Below are 21,310 nucleotides of genomic sequence, written 5' to 3' on the forward strand. Positions count from 1 at the left end.
CAGTGCATATGATGCATTAATCATGCAGTGGCAAGTGAAAGAAAAAAAAGATACTCTTGAATTCATTGTTGCTTTAAATTTTAGAAATTCCCTCTCATTTGGAATTAACCTGTGAGATTTCTGCATCCTGTTTCGTGGAATGCCATTTCCCTGACTTCACAACTGCATAATAAATCATAAGTGGTTCTTATAATAGGGAAATTTGTCAATAGCAGAATTTAAACACACAACGCAGATTAAAAAAAAAAATTCTTGCTTAAAGTCATGTGCAATGTGCAGAGCAGACAGACTTAATAAAGACCAATGTTTAGCCCAGTTCTTTTAAATTATAAATTATATACAAATTATACTCAATGATTCAAATCACATACGTACACATAGGAAAGATATTCTGCCGTGGAAATATGGGACTAACCCATACATTTGATTGTGGATCGTTTTAGAGCTGGGTTGTTCAGTAATGCATTTATGAAATGATCAGTTAAAAAAATGTAAGTTAATGTATTGCGGTTCCTATGCATGGGTGCATATTAATGGTCAAAATTTGAACACAAATAATTAGCACTTCTACATGTGCTGTGACTATGTACCACCACTTCACAAAATAGAAATGAGAAGTACTTGTACCTGCCAAAGGAGCCAATAGATATGGCTGGACACATACACAGTTTTGCCTCCTTCTTTGATTCTAAAATATTGACCTCTGTCAGAAATCCTTGTCCCCCGTTCACACTTCAGCAGACCTTTATGTAGGAGCAATTTGCGGCTGATTATTGGGACACATCACGGTATTGCATACAACGAGCAATCACACATCTCACAGTCTCACCCGGACTGCTGTCTAAATCTGTGCTGCATAGTATTAACAGAGTAACGGAATCACAGCCAATGTGGCGAGTGGCTTTTCTCTTGCACAGCAGTTTTTGTTTGTTTAATAACGTGAAGGATTGTGTCAATATTTTTAATGAACCAAGCCTATTCATATAGATTTAAATTGTATAATGTCTGATGAATTGTCCTCTTTTACCTTACCTAAATATGTAGGTCCATACATCTGTCTGACATGTGTAGCCATTCTTTGTGTCTGCCAGTGATTTGGGGCCCAATCAAAAGATTGTCACACCCCATCCCTGCACAATTACTGTAACCACACCATATTTCTAAGGGCCCCTGTCATTTGAATCATACTAAAGCTGGGTGTATATCGAAAATCAAACTGCAGCCAAACGCAGGGCTGCATACTAACGTGTGTATACTCATTGCGGCATGGAACTGCTGGTTTAGTGACACTCCATGCCCGCGGGGACTGAGGATTAAGATTTGGCAGTTGTGATAACCACATGAAACGCAGAAGCGACAATGTTTCCAACTATGTTTTATTTTTTTAATTTTCAATGTTTCATTTATAGAATGTATAGTGTGCTTAGTTTGACTTAATAAGTAAAAACATTCTATTGTTTGTCTTGTAAACTGAATGGCGTATGTGTTTGTATATTTTGTTATTCGTTGGCAGTTGTGAAAATGTTAAAATGGAAAAAATACAAAAATGTGTGCTGCACCAAGCACAGGACACAACTTACTTAAGTAGAAAAGTGGCATATGTGCATACCCATTTGTGGGCCAGTAATCTCTTTTGGATACGGCCATAATATGTCTGTCTGCTCAATGACACAAGAAGATGGGAAACAGACAGTGAAGGCGTACCACCTCTTCAAAAGAAGCTTCTTGACCTTAAAAAATGTGAAAGGGATTAAAGGGCTTCAACATGCACTTCTACATCAAATGTCAGATTGACTGTGTCCTGCTGTACGTTGTTAACCTGTGTACACTTTTGTTACATGCTAGGGGACATTTTAGGTGGGGAGGCATTTGACTGATGAGGTTGAAGGACGGTTGTGCCAGGTGTATTTGTCAAATGTTTTTATAATTGTGGAGAGTGCTCGTCTGTTTCACCGACACCACAGACGCGTGGGAAGGACAATCTGTTTAATCTTATTTTATATTTGTAAAGGAATCCTATTTTTGCCACCTGTCTGACATAGCTTCCCTTTCTGCTGCAGTTGTGCATAATAGTTTTTATATCCACAGGTGTTTATAAATATACGATAATGGCTTCCTCTGTCTGTCTGGGCGCACAGTAATTGGCCTGCTTTAATGCTTTTTCCTCGATACGTTTTTGAAATTATAATTCTTAGAGGCCAGTTTCCAGAGGCTGTGGCACATAGGCCTGTATATGGATAAATATATATTTTCTGAGGGCCATATTTTCTTGTGCCATATTTCTTATGTTCACTCACTTGTTAATCGCTAAAAATAAACTATTAACATTTCGATTTTTTCAATAATCGGCCAGATTACTCTTTATATGGAGATACATTATTTGATATGCTGACTGAAGACCAACTCTTTAGACCGCACCTTTATTCCATTCCTACCCCACCCCACAGCAACCCCTTTTTTTATAGTAATTTAGGTTATGAGATTTTTATGGTTGTCGATTATATTTTTCATGGTTTTATGTTTCTCTTAGGGCTTGTTATGAATGCAGCCTGTACATATTTGCAGTTTGTTCTTTGGCTCTTGGTTAGTATAGTTAACTTGAACTACTGCTTTAATGATTGTACCTCTGCTTGCTGACCTAGGAATGTAGAGGCCTGGTCAGTCGTTACTGCTATATTAATCAGGTGAAAGTACTGCTGCTTATATATTGTATCACTCTGATACTGCTAAATGAATGTAATGAACTGTAATTTGAAGCTGAAGTTAGGAAAGGGTAAATGATTGGCAGTTAACTGAACTGTGAGATTAATTGACTGTAGGAAACTGAGTCTCAATGGATGTTTGAGGTACTGATATCAAGAGCATTCTGTCATCAATGTGCCATTTTCATCTCTGTCCAGGGTAATTACTGGCTTATCCTCTTTTTCAATCAGCCAGTAAATATTCAAAGAGAGCAATGCATTTGATTTTGAATTCTGCATAATTCGTCATCGTCTCTTTTAATTTACCATTGTCCTTTGAGCAAATTCATAATTTTGAGAGTTAATTGCACCTGGCAAACCTGACAATATTTGGCACTGTTGCAACAGACTTTACAATACTAATTAGCCTTTTGTGCTACTCTGAATTATGAAGCCCAAAGGTACTGGAAATATTCTGCTGAAAATATGGTTTTGCTGTAGCCTAGTAAAGTGCAGCAAATGTTAGTGTTGCCTCAGGGAGCATTGTTTCATTCTAATAATGCACATGCAAAATGTAAACTGGATGCTTTGAGCATGATGGTTCCTCTTTCCTCTATGGTTTCCTCTGTTTCACCCCAAACACTGGGAAGGAATTAGGGCCAATTTAGTTTGGTTCACGTTTGATGAATGAGGCCCATTATGTGCATCAAACCACTTTAAAAGGGGACAGTTATCAAGCTGGCATAAAAGATTAAATATGCAGTTTTGAATGAATTGTCAATGTGAGTTTAAACCAGTTGTAATTCCAATCCATACTAATTTGCTTTAGCAACCAAAGTATTCTGATTGGGTCATATGATCAAGAAATGATTTGCGTCCGTATGTATTGTCCAGTGGCTTCACACGCTCATTTGAAGCAATCAAGTGAATTCTGTCACTATTGTGTCTTGATTGGCCATCTAATCAATTTTCCAGGCGGTTGTCAGGTATTGCCAATGATTACAAATTACTTTTAGTCCTGCTATTGGCAGCATTGCCAGCAGCCATACCACCATGCACCCAGAATGCTGCTGAATGGCTGATGCTAAGCAGGTGTGGGCTTGGTCAGTACTTGGATTGGAGACCTACAGGGAAAAAGTTGCAGCGGGAAGTGGAGTTGGTGATTTTCCCACCGGTCAAATTAAGCCCAATGAACCAGTGCTGTGGTGGGGACACTGTGCTGTAGGAGATGCCTTCTTTCACATGAGACATTAAACCAAGGCTCTGACTCACTGTGGTTATTAATGATCCTATGGCACTCTTTGCAAAGAGTAGGGGGTTCCCTGGTGTCCTGGCTTAATTCCCAACCTTCATCTTTCTACCTGCCAACTAATAATCCCCTGATTTAATTGGCAAAAAACAATTCTGGTGCAAAATGGCTGCTGTCTCATCTAACAAGTTAATATATTAAGGTGCAGTTTTGATTCATGTGCCTTGATTCTGAGAGCTGTTTTTTTGTAGTGTTTTTTTACGAAACACACAGCTGTATTAGTTATTAGTTCTGATCATAAGCAGCAAGGACATTCCCAAGACATTCTTTTCAAGAAGCATTAACTCAGGTTCAGTTCACAAAGTAATCTCTCACTGTGCCACAAGTCCCTTTCATATCAAGAAGTATTATATATACTGTTATGCTGTTAAACCCAGCTTTGGCTATCTGGTACCCTTTCACATAGCAGACTGAAGTTTCCTAAATGCCATTAAATTGCTGGAGTGATATAACTTACTGCCTTTTCATATTCTGTGTGGCCTGCACATTTGGATGATTTTCTCCAAAGTATAGTCACTTCAATTTGGAAGCCTTTATACATATTTGATGATTTTCGATGCTGAGCGTTTATGTAAGCTTTTCCAGCAGATTATTTAGTATGCTAATATGATCCCTCTCCAAAAGCACCTGTGGGGAGAAACTGATTTTGAATGATGCAAATTAATAAACAAGGCCAATGAAGGGGTTCAAATAAAACTAGGTAACATAATTGTACAATGGCAATGTTGACATGCTGACATGCATGACATGCATCAATGTCACAATAGGTAAGATCATAAAAAAAGTTTGATGTGTCCTTTCCAATATTCATGCTTTAATAATGCATTTAACAGGGCCTACACAGTGTAAGAGATGTGCTGTTGTGTTATTTGATAGTTTGGTTCACCAGCTCCATTCACACTGCACAATTGCTGGATTATAGCCAGCAATAGGCTGTCTCACCTGCTCATTATCTTATGGGCGGAGCCACACTACAATAAAACTTCATTAAAAGTAAAATGATGTCTTATTCTATGGAATAAATTGTAATTGACTGAATATAAACTGTTATCACTGACTGAATTACCTTATCTCTGGTGTTAATTAGTTACTTATTATTTTATTAACATTTTCTTTATGAGTTAACCTGAAAATTCCTCTTAAATCCAGAAGTGTAGTTAATGTGAGTGTTTAAATGGTCTGTGATGTAAATTTATGCATTGTTTTTTCATAATTGGAGCTTTAGCAGAAGTCCTGCCCGGGAGATTTCCTGCTCACTTCAGTGTATTTGCAGCCAATCAGTGCAAATGTTACCCTTTAAAAGGTCACTCGTCTATGCCTCTCTGCCATCTGAGTGATCTGAGTGTCTCCTTCCTCGTCTCCTTCCACCAGCAGCTCTGAGGGGCCGTCACATACCGTGCCCATCACATAACCCTGCTGTGGCCCTATAGGCTGCCCCTCTGCTCAGTCTGTGAATGAAACACACCCCTCCCCCAAACAACCAAACAGACAATACATAAATAAATACATGTACATGGCAATTGTTTTTTTAAGAATCTGGCACCGAGTCCATCTTCACTGATATCAAAACCCATAAATTAGTGGAGTGATACTGGAACAGCAAGTGCCCTTTTTACCATGGCAGCCTGCCATTGAAGACTAGCACAAGGGAAAACCCACAAATGTTAACTTTGCAAAGACCGCCATAGCCAGACAAGGTTCTAAAAAAGGTTACCAGTATATTAGATAGCTTAAAATAATATTAATATTGACTTCTGTTGTTTTCAGCACTTCTGTAATGGAAAAGTTCTGCTGCCAGGAAGAAGATTTAATAGAATTTCTGGGCGTGATACAAAAAAAGATTAAACAGGGATATTTTTGCTGACTTATTTTGTTCCTTGAAATCTACACGTCAAATAAATTGATCTACATTCACTTTTATTTGCTCTCATAGGAATTCAGGTGAACCCACCTAGAAGGATGCTGCACATACACAAATTTGGCAATGGAAGAGGAAGACAAGACAAAACTAAGTAGGAGAATTACTGAGTTGAATGGTCTTTGCATCGTATCTAACAGAATAAATACCAGTGGCTGTTGTCCTAGTTTAATGATTTGGTCACTGTCACCACTTTATTAGGTATGTACTCTAAGAGACTTTTTTGCCGTGGTGCGCGTAGGCGGCCAGGGGCAGAGAGCCACTAATTCAGTGCATACATTTCAGAAGAATAATGTACAGTGTATGCAGCTGATGTAAAGAATCACATTTGAGGAAACATTGTGTGGCCAAGTGAACCTTGCGCGTCCCTATATTTTTGTTGAACGCTGAACCCATTGTCCATGTGTACTGAAACATTGTTTTTCATACATTATTCAGTGCTTCATATTTATGGGTTTATATTGTACTCATCAATCATATAAGACTTGAGGGGAATATTAAATAATTCCACCATTTCACTTGAGTCTAACAGGATCTTGGCCAGACCGCAGTTTCATTTCCAGACAACATACTAACAGTTCAGACTTCTGGTAATAAGCACTTATAGGTAAATCAATGATGAACATGCATCTGGTCACATGACACGCTTAATTCTCTCAGCGTGTGGGGAGCTGGAAGGACTGGTTGCAAGGGCACCCTAATGGGGTCAGAACTAGGCATGTTTGTTTCTCATGGTTCGACTATCTCTGATTGCATGCATTCCCACACACCCCTGTTTGCAGTATACACAGTAAAGTGTTCAGTGTTAAATCAACTCTACAAGAGTACATATGCTCTCTACTGGAGCTGAATGAGCACTGGACATTTTACTGTGTATAAAGCATCACATGAAATATTTTGCACACTACCCCTGCCCATACTGACTTTAGCACAGCTTACATTGTTATTTCTTACAGACACTCTCTTACAGGTACCGCAATGGCAATTTTAAGAAAGCAAGCTTTTCCTAATGTGGAAAGTACTGGTATATAACCACACATAATTTTATTTCACCAGCTATAAGATTCTCAGCCTCATGGAGTAATTCTTCCAATGTGCCAGCCTATATCTGCTGCAGCTGGATTGTTTGTATGTTTGTATGAGGTTCTTTAAAATAGCTATTCACTGCAAAATACCTTTCACCAATGAGACTCCCCTTTCACCACACAAAACAAATAAAGCACACGTAGCTGTTGAAAGTAGTCAATGTATGAAATTAATCTTGTGAAAGTAAAAGCAATGTACACACTCTTAAGTGTCTATGGCGAACATTTACACCTGATCGTTCCCCTACAGGAGCCTTTCTGGAAGGTTTAGAAGGGTTCCGTCTTTGCCAGGATTTGACCTGCACGTCACTGCTACATACTGTTCGTGATCCTGCTCCTCATATGTCGCAAGTAGTAGAGGTGTAGTGAACTTTAACCTGTTCTGTGCAGGTCAGAGGACCTTTAACCTTTCACTAATTGCTGTTGGGATCTCTGCTTGGGGAGCTGCTTGAACCTCTGCTGCCACTGTGCCAAGCTCTCGGTGACTCGGGGTTTCAATAGCGGGGTGGCTTGTGCTTCTAAATGTGCTAGTTAGCATCTGCACTAGAGCTATATGTGTCCCTATAATGGTTCAGATGGGCCCAGTGAAGTGGACTCTTGGGCTGGTGGGGTTTTCCAGTGCCCGGTCTGAGGATTGAAGCAGCACACTTGTGCTTAGTGGGTAGCATATGGCCCAGTTTTCTTTATTGCTTGTGTCTCTGATTAGAATCTTTTCTCTGTCCTCCAGTAAACTGAGATAATATCAGAATAAAAACAGCAGACTAAATCATGGACAGTGGAACGAAACCTATTACCAATGCAGCGCCAGGAGTAAACAAAACAATACATGCAAGTTGCAGTTTATTTATATATACTGTATATATGGCATGGCAGTTTTAAGAAAGAATCCAAATAAAGCAGTGTGTTTGTCAGTAGCTAGCAGGTTGCATGAAAATAACCCATTCCACAGTCACCAATACAGATATATCTGCAGGCAAAAAGGTGTGTGTACTTGTACCTCCCGGCAAAACAGAATTTATATCATTTTTGCAGTTCAGGCAGTTTGAAAAGGCAGAATTGCCACCTGGACCTATAGAGTTTTGTGCTGCAGCTCATGCTGTACTCTGTCATATGTGCTTTTGGGCCTTTATTGATGGCATTCCTGTATATAAAATTGCAATTCTCTTGTCTTTGCAATGCCACTAAAACAATGTTTGAGTACTGAAATTCATGGTTGTATATCTTTCACTCACATTCAAGTTGTTTTGTTTGTTTTTTACCTTTCTTTTAAACTCAAGGTCATTTTTACAGGTTCAAATGTATGCTCTCAAAAGGTTCAAACACAGCAACTTTCTAGAGTTTGTTTACAAGCCAACACAACAATAATTGCTTGGGTTTCTGATTGCTTGAACTCTACACAACATCTACTAAGCTTAAGTGGTATCTTGTTAATGAGAGGTCAGAGGAGAATAGCCAGACTGGTCCAAGTTGACAGGAATACGACAGTAACCCATATATGCGTTACAACATGCGCTACAGTGGTATACAGAAGAGGATCCTTGAACACACAACACATTGAGCCTTGAAGTGGAATGGGGCAGTAGCAGAAGTACAAAAAAAGAAGTTGTCACTGGACTGTACAAACAAACATCAAAGTGATGTACAGTATGTGAGTATGGCTTATAGTATTAAGGATATATTCATTATTTGAGTATATTATCTTAAAATAATTGCGTGATTGCTTCATATTCACTTATCCTTATCATTATTATGGATAATGAAAGGAGTACATTAAACGTAGCCAATGCAAATCCAGGTTAATTTTGTCCGCTGTGCAAATATAACCCTTTTACGCATCAAATGGAATGGAAAGGGGAAGCAAGGATGGGTTTAGATCCAGTGTTTAAATGTGGGTTCTCAAACTGCGGAGCTGCATCATTGTGTCATGCCATGAAGGTCACCTTCCTGACTGCTGATGCGAAAATCCATTCTGAAACATGCTATGTGCATTTTAAATATTTCAACATAACCATTTTTAAAAAGGAGAATAGCATGCAATGTTTAAGTTAAAAATAGACATGCACTGATGCAGAAATGCAGGTGACATAGTGCACTTCATCTGCAGAGATGTAGAGACTTGCACACACAGCAGGTCATGTATCGACAGTGTCAAGTACTGTATTTTACCCTTATTGTTTTTTATTTAATCAATGAAAACCTTTATTTTGTATTGACCTGAAGAATAGAAATACATGACGTGATGAAAGAGCAAACAGTTAAATTGCAGTTCGTGCAGGCTTTATTGTTGCCTATTATCAGCAGATAAAATCGAGTTGCCTTCAGTAGATCCAGGGTAGGATTTTTCTGTGGTTGCCGGTTCAGATGGAGTGCACACTGCCCTGTGGCCCCTCGGGTGGGACAGAGGGGTGTTACACGGATCGGACGATAGTGCCTTTCCACTGCTCTGACTGCTGCCAGTGTTTTTCTGTGCTCAGATAATAGAAATGAAAAACTGTCAACAGTGGCGTCCATCAGGGAGGTAGGGATATTTTTCATCCACCACCACGCTTGTAGTTTGGCTGTTCAGTGGACAAACTCAGACTGGGGGACAGTCTGGCTGCAGGACACCTACGGTCCAAACCTGGTCCCTGCCAGCAACCTTTCTGGTTTGTTTCTGCGCACAGGAATATTCTGAACTGCCGTCTTTTTTCACTGTTCCTTTCAGAAGGCAGAGTTATAATTGTAAATGTCTCTGCTGTTCTCCAGACGTGCTGCGCAGCCCTGTCAGAACTTTCCTCTCTTATCTCCAGTGGAGGAATGAGACGTCAGGCCTCACAATGGAGCGAAGCAGGAAGGAGCAGCCTGAAAGCTGCGTGCCATGCCAATGGTGCAGCAATTTCACCGCTGTGAAGTTTGCATAATAAACCCCCGAACAAAGGTTCTTAGGCGATCACTGGCACAATGCACGGAAAATGCTATTTCCAATGTGTGTGTGACAATATCCCACCCGTTCTGCTCAGAGAATTTGTTCTTTTTGACAGTAATTCCCCAGTTACCCTGTCGATTTTCACCACTTCATGTCCTTAATCTGACTCCCTTCATGTCTAACTGTTAAAGATTGGAGTGAATCTCATCTCTGAAGTTACTTGTGTAGTTGATTTGTTTGGTAATTCTGCATAATGTTTGGCAGTGGCTGCCTGCCTCCCAGGTTCTGGCAGTTACTTGCCGCACAGGTGTGGAGTTAAGACCCAGTGTGGGAAGTAGCTTCCGCAGCATGCCTGGCTTTCCTCCAGAATTCAGACAATGATAGGGAAACCAGTGAGTTGCCAGGATGATGGGCAGTTGGAAGAAATGCTAGACATCTTTCAATCTTTTTCCATTCCCCTGTCATAACAGCCAAAGGACAGAATAACAAAGCTGTTTCAAAACAGAAAACGCTCATTATTGCTGTCAATTCGTGTAAACTGTGACACGGAACTCAAAATCAAAACTCAAAACTATCTGCATTTATCATACCAAAAGTATTTGGTGGGTGTTCTTTTAGCATATGAAGACTAACCTAGTTCTTTATTAAACAGCTGAATTATGTCCAAGTATTTGGTGAGTATTTGGTGACTTTAGCCAGTTTCATGAACTAAAATTCCGACTAAGTTTAAAAGTTATTTACAAAGGTTTCCCATTATGAAACAGAATTTGTGAATGGCACAAAATTAGACACAAAAGTGGGTGTGGGGTAATAGTTTTCTCAAATTACACCCAGAATTATCATTAACATCAACATAGTCCTAGAACTGATAGACGGTACACTGCTTGCAGTGATCTTTGCATGGATTTGTGTGGGGTCAACTACAGCAGTCAGCGTCACCTAGCATCCTTACAGTGAGACACTTTAATTTGTATAGAATTATTATATAAATATTCCTGATCTTATATGATCTTTTGGACATACCAATACTTGTTTGAGAGAATCCATTTCAGTGTGGAGATGTCAATGTTATTTGGGGACCTCACTGTATTGACATTTAAATGACCCAGCATAGGGTCAATGTGCAAGAAAAAAAGAAAAGTTACCGGTTCCTCCAAGCTAATAGTTCTTTTGTTAATTTTGAAAGAAGTCATGGTGTGGTCCAGGTCATCAGGGATCTTCAGGCTATCAAGGCAGGGAATTAAAAAAGCTTTCAAGCGATAAAGCTAATTTCCTCTTTTCTCCCTTGTTTCCATTCTTCTGGTGTGCCCAAGAGTGCTGGACTTTTTTCAATGTCATGCTGTTGACAAAGCTGAGTAAAAGACACGCTTGCATGAATTCTACTTTGTTAATTATAATTGAAGTAATAAACTCTTAAGCAATAGTTTTATTGTTGAAGGTTAAATGTATCAGCCTTAATATAAAACTTAACATTATTTTATTTTTTAAATGGAATGGTGCGTATGTATGTTTATTTTATATATGTTTTCATATAGTTACAGTATATAGTTCAATAAGACTGATAAGAAGTCTGCACTTGACTACACTGTTATACGTCTTCTGGCTGTTGACAGTATAGGCCTATCCCTGATGTCATACACTTAAAGGTAAGCTCATCAGGTGAAGGTTTTCAGGTTACCAAGGCCTTAAAATCTGCTTTCAGTGGTTAGCAGGTTAGCAATGTGAGACACCTTTAGACGAGGTGCACCTAAGAGCCAGTACCTTTGCAAAAGGCAGGACTGTGTGATGTTCAGTGCTCTTGCTCACAAACATAATCCCTGGTGATTTCATGGATAGGGTCTTTGTATCTTGTTTCATTTGACAATACACCAATACGGTTTATCTTATCAACTGGTTTGCACTATTTATACTGGATTATGAGGGAAGAATTGGGCCCTCTTTCTCCTCAGAACCATACGGTATTCACAGCTTCCTGCATGGGCAGGCAGGTGAAGCAGGGCTTATGGGCCTGTAACAAGGTTAGAGGCTTGAATTGTTGATTTCACAGCATTGTTGTACCCTTAAGCAGTGTATTTAACATGAATTGCCCCAGTAAATATCCAGCTGTAGCTTAAATAATGTAGCCATAATGCTCCAGATTCAATCAATATTGGCCTTTTTTATTTATAATAGCAAGCCAGTTGTTGTTTTTTCTATAACGTAATTTGGTGAGATCAGCCATAATCAAAACTAATGCTTTGCATTTAAGCAAATCTAATTTAAGGAAAATGTTGATTCAATCCAGGCTTATATAATGGCAACTGAGGAGATTGCCTCTGGATAACGGTATCTGTAAAGACAAAAACATAAAGTAAAAAAAAACAAAAAAAAATGCTTAAAATGTTTCCCAAGACAGGCATTAAATTCAGCGCTGTTTTCTGGTGATTGTTTGGGTTGCATATTCATGAGCCTTGCCTGACATGCAGTTGTTGTGAAGCTGTCAGTTTGGAAGAAAGAATGACACTTTATGGCAGTCTTGCCCTCTTACCTCCCTGGCAGACCGTGGAGCCTCTGTTCAATGCAGTTACTGTGTAAGTGCTCAGTTTTTCATTAATTTCAACAATGGTAAAACTGCTGTGTGTGGGGAATGTCTTTTTTGTTTGTCAGCCTTATGGACAATGAGTCAAGATTTCTTAGTTATTTGTGTTCTTTTTTATTGTCTCAGTGAGTAACATTGGAAACAATGCTTTAAAAGAATATATTTCATGAGCTTTGACCTAATGCTTAAGTGTAGATTTTATAAAACAATTTCTGTGACATTTCATTCACAATGAAAATGTAACCTTGAAGCTGTAGCTTCTCCTAAATGTACCTGCCACCATGCTAAAATGGATAATTTCATACATAGGCATGACATTTAAAATACGGCATTTTGAAATTTATAACTGGTCAGATTTGACAGTGCTCTCTTCATAATTGCTGTTTTTCACATGAAAGGAAAGCAATTTCCATTGACTTAAGATGCACGTAGCCTTTTAGACTTCAAATTTGGGACGAATACTGTAAGCAGCTATTTTTAAATAAGCAGTAAGCTTCCATATTCTGTTTTGTATACCTTTGATTAATATTTATTGGTGATATTGACTGCCAGTTTACAGTTTAATTTTATGATGATCCCATATTGCAGTTTGTTCCACATTTTTATTGTCACTCCTCATCAATACAGATTATCAAGACATTTGCAAAGATGTGACCCTGATTTCATCTTAAGCACATCTAAGCTTAAGATTTTAATTTTTTTCATACAGTAGCTGGGGAAACTTTTTTTTCTTCTGAATTTGTGAAGTGAAAGTATGCTTATGTTTGCTTGTAATTCAAAGTGCAGTACAAATGTTTTATGAATCCCAGCAGCTGAAAAAATATTTGGTTAAAATATTAAGGATTATCCAGTTAACCTTCAACAATAAAAGTAAACAAAAAAAAACATGATTAAAAACAAAACAAGTTTAGCAGTAATTTAAATGAACAAGAATGTATAAAACATTATTTTTTTCAAATGAACATATTGCTGTTATGGTATTGGTGAACTCATTACATCAACATATTTACGACTGCATATGAACATGTTTCATACCATACATGCAGTAATTGATTTGTATTTTTTTTATTTTTTTTAAACAACAGTAAAACTGACATAAATTGTTGGATTTTTTTATATTTACTCAATCGTTGGAAAACAAGGAATTCACTTTTTGAGCAAGGCAATTGACATTTCACATTACACAGCTTTGAAGCTGAGGCATAGAATCAAAGAGGTGCTGTAGTTTCGACTCTAAACTAAATGACAATAAGGATAGCACCATACACCATCCACTGTCAATGTCTTGACTTCTTTGGCGGATGTGCAGCTGTAATTATCAGATTATCAGATGGATTTCCTATTCCCTCAGCAAAGATGCAAATCAGAAAGCAGCTTATGGAAAGGAAAATCCATCACTTACTGTTTTCTGATTTACCAAAGTTTAGCTTGTGTTGCATACACTGTCATTATTAGGTACTGAATCCTGATATTAGGTAGTAAATATCAGTGCTTATAATTATGTATAACCACTGCAGGTATTTATGGCAGTGATTATACCAGGTCGTTGTCTTTAGGCCCTCCTTCAATCTGGCAGTAGGTTCTTCATGTGTTGACGGTTCAATTGTGCCTTTGGAGCCCCAAGTGCTTTTTTACATGTTAGTCATAAGCACATGTAAATGGAGGAAGCGTGAGGTTCTACACCAGGAAAGCTCTTGATGTAGGCCATCAGAAACAGCCATCTTAACCCATAATGAGAATCATCCCGATGAGTGCCTTCATCTTTGATTTTAAGCTTCTATCTCTTGATCTCCAGGAATGCATTTCCAGCACAGGAATGGGGGGGTAACGTTTGATATATGTCCTGTGAATTCCTTACATTTCATGCATGTATTCCCTTTGTTTTCCCTGAATACCTCCAGCTGTATGGGGGGAGTAGCTAACCCTTCTTCTGAAGATTAATCAAAAGCAATAGCTGGCGATAGCTTGGCCAGTAATTACAAACTGTACACTTGCACAACTTGTATCTCTTTAATTTAAGATACATTTTTGTCTTCAACATTTTATATCTGATAAGTTCTGGAGGCATTATTAAAGATCACTCTGATCACACCTGTTTTAATAAGAAATCATTTTCCCCTCACAAGTTAATTAAATGGACTAGATTTTGGAAAAGCACTTGTATGAGAGGATGGGTGATAATCACAGGTCGCTTCCATCCAAGCTAATTGCAGGTAAACTATGCAATGACTTTCTAATTCCCCCAGGGGTCTTCACAGTATATTAGAAATCATTTAGTCAGGCAGACTTCCAGTCCTTATTGACCACTTACCAATAGTGCCAGCAGAGGACAGCAGCCTTGATCCCCAAGCTCTAATGACTGCCCCACATTACCTCTGCAGTTCATTATGTGTCTCTTTTTTCATGTGGCCACTTCAAGGCCATCTGCTTACAAAAAGGCTAGACATACTGTACCTTCTAGCCTCCCCTATCCTTTTTCTGAAATATTCAATAAACTAATTTCCAGATACATTTCTGGATTTATTTTTTTTAAATGCACAGACTATGAAGTTCAAGCATTGTGTCCAGGCAGTCTCAGATAATTACCACTGCAAAATAAGCAGCGCGTTGCATTTTAATGAGACTGCAGGGGACACTTGTTTGCTTACTGCCATATTGAAATTGTCAGCAGTAAGAACAGTAAGATAATTCACAGTAATAACCCATGACATTTTAATTTCAATAAATGCATCTTGTGTGTTGCAACTGTTTTTCTCTTCTATTGTTGATTTATTATTCATTGGTTAAAATGAAACAGTACAATGGGGCTGATGGACAATTTCAAAGGAAAAGGAAATGTATTTGCATTTAAGCCTTCACTATTCACATGGTTGTCCTTTTCATTTTCAATTTGAGGAACTTTACACCTTAGTCCTTACAAATGGTGGGTAACCTGTTAGTTTTTGCTAGCTATTGAGCTTGCTGGGTGATTTCTACACTCTAAAATGAGTAACTGTACAGTTTTTTGATTTCACAGAAATCTAAGGCTAAATGTACTTCAACACAATGTGGCTTTGTATGTGGATTTATTTTCTTTTTACCTGTCAGTAGGTGTCATTTGAAAAGAGCTTTGAACACAGATTTTCCTGTATTTTCAGTCATGAGTTTTCAGTCTTTCCCTTCATTATCTTTCACTTTTCTGTGTTCAGTGTCAAGACAACTCAAAACAAGATTTGGAATTCAATTCCGGGCAATAACCTATAACATCAGACAACTAACTCTTACCTGCTCTGGTAAATTCCACAAATTACCGCAAATACAGTCCTTGGATTTCTGGAAGAAAAAATTGTTTGACCAAAAGAAGACTGCTAATTCCGGGAGGCATTTATGAGTGAGAACAGGTAGAACAGGTTTTTTCAGTGTCTTCTGAGAGCATCAGAGGTTGGGCTCAAAGTGATCCTCCAAACTGACCCAGCAGTGAATGTGGTGCATCTCTCAGGTGAATTCCCTTATGAGTCTGGTTTCCGCTTCTTCCAAGTGGTGAAATGCACCAGTAGATTAAGCACAGCGAACTAAGGACAATGAGTATTAAATTACTCTTATTGTCACAAGAATATTTTAAAAAGCACACTGAGAGGCACTGTTTGTGCAGCAAACACGCTTGTTGGAAATAAAAGAAATTGCCATTAGAAAGCATAAAGGTTATCTGTGGGCCATTTCATATGAAATCAACTGAAATAACGCCATTACATGCGCACATTTCCTTTAAGGGATTCCCGATATTATATGATTTTGAGTGCAAAGATACAAAGTATAATTTCATGGCTGGCATGTTGATTTGTGTGTGTCTGTTGCGGGGCCGTGCCTGGTGAGAATCCAAAGGAAACTGCGGGCTACAGAAGGTTGGTTCGCATGAAGACGTAAGCCAGGCATGCAGAGTCACTTGCGAGGACAGAGCACTGCGAGCCTTTTTATGATTCCCACCGAAGCTCCAGCCGTAATTAAGGAGATCTCATTGCCTGGGGAACACAGGGGAGACAGCCCGCGGACGTGATGAGCGTGCTAACGGCATAACAGCCGCAGCCATCAGGAACGCGGGGTTCAGATCCACATCCCAGATGAAAGAAGGACTCAGAAGTAGGTCAAGGAAGAGGATTAGCTGGGTGTTTGACTGCAGTGCAGGCGCGTGGGGGAAGGGGGTGCTGGTGAGCTGGGGTAATGCCTCCCTGGAGGGCATGTCAGTTGGCATGATGCAAGGCAGATGGACACATCAGGAGCCCCCTTCTCTCCTCTGGCCATTCTGCTGTGCCAATGTTTGGTACTTACAGAGGGTCCCCTAGCTATGGGACCCTGTTAAAAGCTGCACATCATAGCCTAAAGACAGTTTATCAACAAGTGTATTTCTACTACGGGTTTTGACATGTGGAAAATAACTACAAGTCTCACAAATCGGAAAACGTGATGGGAGTTAACAGGAAAAGTGCAGTTATGATAACCTCATCAAAAGCCAAGGCAAAGGCTTATTTCTGTTTGTGCATACATTTGTAACTCTGATGTCATAATCATGGTGAAATGCAGAACACCTTTATCTTGACAAGCCGTTCTCTTAATTGTATAATTAAGACTGTATAAAGATGGCGCAGCTTGGCTTGAGCTCATCCAATGATTTTGCTGCATTGCTCTTTCTCTGAGCACTGCTGTTAATACAATGGGGCCACATTACTGGCCAACCTTTTGTATAATTGTGAATTTATCTACGGCTGGTAAAAATGGGCTCAACAGAAATACATTTTTTTCAGATCCATTGACAGGCTTTGTGTAAATGTGTATGCATGAGGATCAGTTATGCTGGGGTCAAGAATGTCCATTCCAGAATCATTAGACTTCCGTGTGCTTTTTGGTCAAGGCGTCCTCAGAAGAGTCCTAATTGGGTGGGTTTTTTGGTTTGTCTCTCCAGGAGCTATGCCAGTTCCAGACCAGCCTTCTGACACAGATAAGGCCGCCATGTTGAGTCCTGTGCTGAATGCCTCAAACGGAGACGGCTCAGAGACTGAAACCACTTCTGCCATCCTGGCCTCTGTGAAGGAGCAGGTAGGTCTCCTCTCATAACCCGCTGCCCTCAATCCACCTCGAAAAAAAGAGCACAACTCCAAAACAAACACAAGCAGGAAGGTGGTGTGCTCTCCACTATAGCTATATCTTCTGAAAAACAAAGTCAAACGTCCTTGCACTTTAGTGTCACCGTGAAACGGCTCACAGGTCCTGGATATTTTCTCTTAATGGTAGTGTCAGAGCTAACAGCAGCCAAGGGAACACATTGTGAGCAGAATGATGAGACCAAAAAGTCTAGCCAGCAAGTTCCTTGTAATGTTGGGTGTAATGTTGTTGCAAAATGTAGTTTTTTAATGTTTTTTTTTTTTTTTTTACAGAAAAGCCCAACTCTTAGCAGCATAAAAGGCTGCATCAGAGTGTAAGCTAAAAGTGGGAAAACAGCACTCGATTCATGTCAAAACCTATGGAACTGAAATGGGGAGATGAAAAGGCACAGTTGGATATGCCCCTGCTCTAAGCTGAAAGCTGCATGACAGCTGTGGTTGTTTGCCAGCGTGCAATCGTGGCGGTTCGCTCGAAAAACAAAAGTGTGCTTGCTGTAGTAATGATTCTTTAGGACATTAGGAATTGGAAAAAGTCATATAAGGATATGAAAAAAGTTTATTGGGGAGAAAAAAGTCTACTTTTGAAATTATTCATACAATACGCTTGCTGTCAAAATGATGGCCACTCGGCAGGATTTTGAAGACAAAATGGGAAAGCTTCTGTAGTCAGCCCATTTACTTTCATTGTTCTGGTGTCAAGAGTCAAGAGTATGATTATGAATGTATTTCAGCTGGCACCATGGAAGAACAACCGATTCAAAGAAGCTGTGATAGATCTGGGTAATCAGAGAAAATGCAGTGAGCAGTGATCTGAAAAATAAGAGGCTGTCAACAAAATACATTTATGAATATCTAATTTACAAATACTTAATTTCCGAAAAGAAATCCAACTCATTGAGAACTCGTATAAATTAAAAGCAATTTAGATTCGTATGCAGTTAGCCAATTTTCCAAAGTCCATGAAGGCCAGGGAAAGTGATTATTGAAGCCTCGTATCACCTGTACATGTGTTTAAAAATACAACAATATTAATGAGTGCAACACGTCTGATATACTCAGACATCTATGGTTTTGGGTCAACTCCATTTGGCATCAAGCCTAGATCCTTCTGGAACCCTGGGGTAGTAAGACAGTCAGACGTGTAGCTACAAAAACTTTCATTTGAGTACCGGTACTCAAGGTTACTTGCTACATTTGTTGTTGGCCCCTCTCCCCTCTCAGCAGAGGCATTGAGCTAATGATTGTTTACTGTACTGAATGTAAACAAGCACATTGTTTGTGTTTGGTACAGGAAAGAATCCCCCTGTGATGCATGCTAATTTCAACTGACGTTTGTGTTATTGGGATATGGTAGTGTCACAGTATGTTATGACAGCTTTATTGTTGTTGGATTAGGGGGCTTTAATTTTGAAACAGCTGATACAGTAGATTTAGAGAATGAATCATTCAGATTTGAGACAGCTGATACAGTAGATTTAGATAATGAATCATTCAGATTTGAGACAGCTGATACAGTAGATTTAGATAATGAATCATTAAGATTTGAGACAGCTGATACAGTAGATTTAGATAATGAATCATTCAGATTTGAGACAGCTGATACAGTAGATTTAGAGAATGAATCATTCAGATTTGAGACAGCTGATACAGCCTCCAAAAAGCAGAACTGTGTATACTCTCATCACTTCTGGACTTGATTCATATGGCTGTAGATGTTTGGGCATGTTATATGTGGGCCTCACATGTCCAGTCATAATCAATGGACAGTGTGAGGTAGGGATCCCACTTCTCTCTTCACTTCTGCACCCTGACCTGGTGGGCAAATTACTCTTTTAGACTTGTGCAGTCCTTTTTTGAATTTGGAAGCCAAAGAGATTATTGATTAATGGGCCTGTTTGCATACAGGAACCGGTTGATTAAGTTTGTCACAGAAATCCTGGGAGTTTGGTTTTTCAAACCACGCAAAATAAATCTAACAATCAAATTATTAAGTCAGTAACAAAAGAGTCTGTAATGAATAAATAAACAAAACAGATGAAAAGCATACTTTTAAGATTAGTCAACTAATATACCAATATGCATAATAATGGGATTTATTTCAAAACGTCCATCATAAAATAATAATCAAATGGTTTATTTTTCTGTTGATTTGAAATGAAACCTTAAGCTAGGCTTTCATGGCTGTCAGACCAGAAATGTCCAAGAAATAATGTGAAAAAATTTGATGTGCTCAGTTTAGTACTAAAAGTCTATTTACTGAACACTGAAGGATGAACTTGTTCCTTAGTTTGGCATTGAGTTCTGTGATTGTCACTGTCACCACAGCTGCTGCTGTAAATGATTACAGCAAGAGGAGCTGTGAATGTTTACTGAGGTAATTATCATCATCATTATCATCATCATCACAATTATTAGCTTCATCACCACCATCAACATCATCATCGCTTTCAAAATGGTAATGTTAAAGTAGTTGCTACTGTGCATTTTAGTTTTATTTTTGAAGTGTCACCTTTATGCTTGTTATTTACTTTCAGCAAGGTCACAGCTAGTTTATGCTGTCAGGACCAAAGATTTGCTGCTTAGTGTCTCTCGGGATTATAACCGAGTGTGTTTTATTGCCGTTATCTGTGCTCTGCTGATTAAGAGCATGTGATTTGTATTGGATTTCTACTTGTACATGACACTGTGCTGTTGCCGTTGGCCAGTAAATGTTGGTTGATGTTGGTTGATTGCATTCGAGAGTGACCCATCAGAGTAGGAAAAACCACAATATCGATAACATGGAAATAGTTTACTGATTCGCTGTGTTCTGAAGGTTCTGAAGATTGGGACATAGTATTATCAGAACTCCTTCACTTCTCCTGTCATTGCTCCTGTGACAGATTATTCATGTCTGGCAAGTGCTTTGAAATCATGAACATTAAAAAGTAATCACAAAAGAACACCAGTGTCATAATGGGATTTTATCACCAGGCATAATGTTCTCTCCAATCATCGTTTCATGATGATCTTGCGGTTTATATTTTTCAGCATCAACAGCATGTCTCTTTGGGGGGATTAACCCCATGTGCTCACATTTGTGTTTTAGATACTGAAAATAGACTACAATGAGCACTCATGAGCGCTCATACCAAAGGAGGAGAGCATTCAGTATGGCATTCAGTAAGCCGTCTTGAGATTCTTGGTCTAACGGGACTGTGAGACCACTGTGGAGCTGTTGTAGAGAATCATGTGAAATAAACGGGCTAATTCATTCTGCTTTATTCCAGTATAGGCTACTTGATAAAATTCAGAAATATTGTTGTATTCATCCCCTAAAACATTAAAATTCAAGTGTGCTACTGCGGAGACAACCAGTCTTTAGAGGGTAATATGTGTGGAATTTGGACATATGTGAATAAAGTGGAGGTAGAACTCCTAAACCGGCATGATTCACCGGCTGTGTGCGGAAAAGATTTTGACGAGAGCAAACTTGGAGATTACCTGGAGGAATCTCAAGGGGATTTTCTTCAACGGATAAGTCACTAAAAGTGACCTGTGATTCAGCTGAAACGCCAATATCGGTGAAAGCACACAGAGCCATGCACATAATAATGCGAAGTTTGGATTATTTATGTTTTTTCAATAAAGGGAGCACTTTTGGGAGCTGTATAAAAAGCGATTCCGCTCAAAAGACAATCCCATCATCCCCTGCGCTGC

General features: G+C 39.0%; 1 protein-coding gene across 3 annotated transcripts in view; it reads left to right on the forward strand.

Annotated features, from left to right (window-relative positions):
* Positions 1-21,310, forward strand: part of LOC133127078 (catenin delta-2-like) — a 256,199-nt gene that overhangs the window by 18,122 nt on the left and 216,767 nt on the right. For all 3 annotated transcript variants that reach the window (XM_061239702.1, XM_061239704.1, XM_061239703.1), the window contains exon 2: positions 17,413-17,546. In XM_061239702.1, the coding sequence (XP_061095686.1) occupies positions 17,418-17,546 (129 nt within the window). In that variant the 5' untranslated portion in view covers positions 17,413-17,417. The remainder of the gene's footprint in view (positions 1-17,412; positions 17,547-21,310) is intronic.

Source organism: Conger conger, chromosome 4 (genome assembly GCF_963514075.1).
Source record: "Conger conger chromosome 4, fConCon1.1, whole genome shotgun sequence".
NCBI lineage: Eukaryota > Metazoa > Chordata > Actinopteri > Anguilliformes > Congridae > Conger > Conger conger.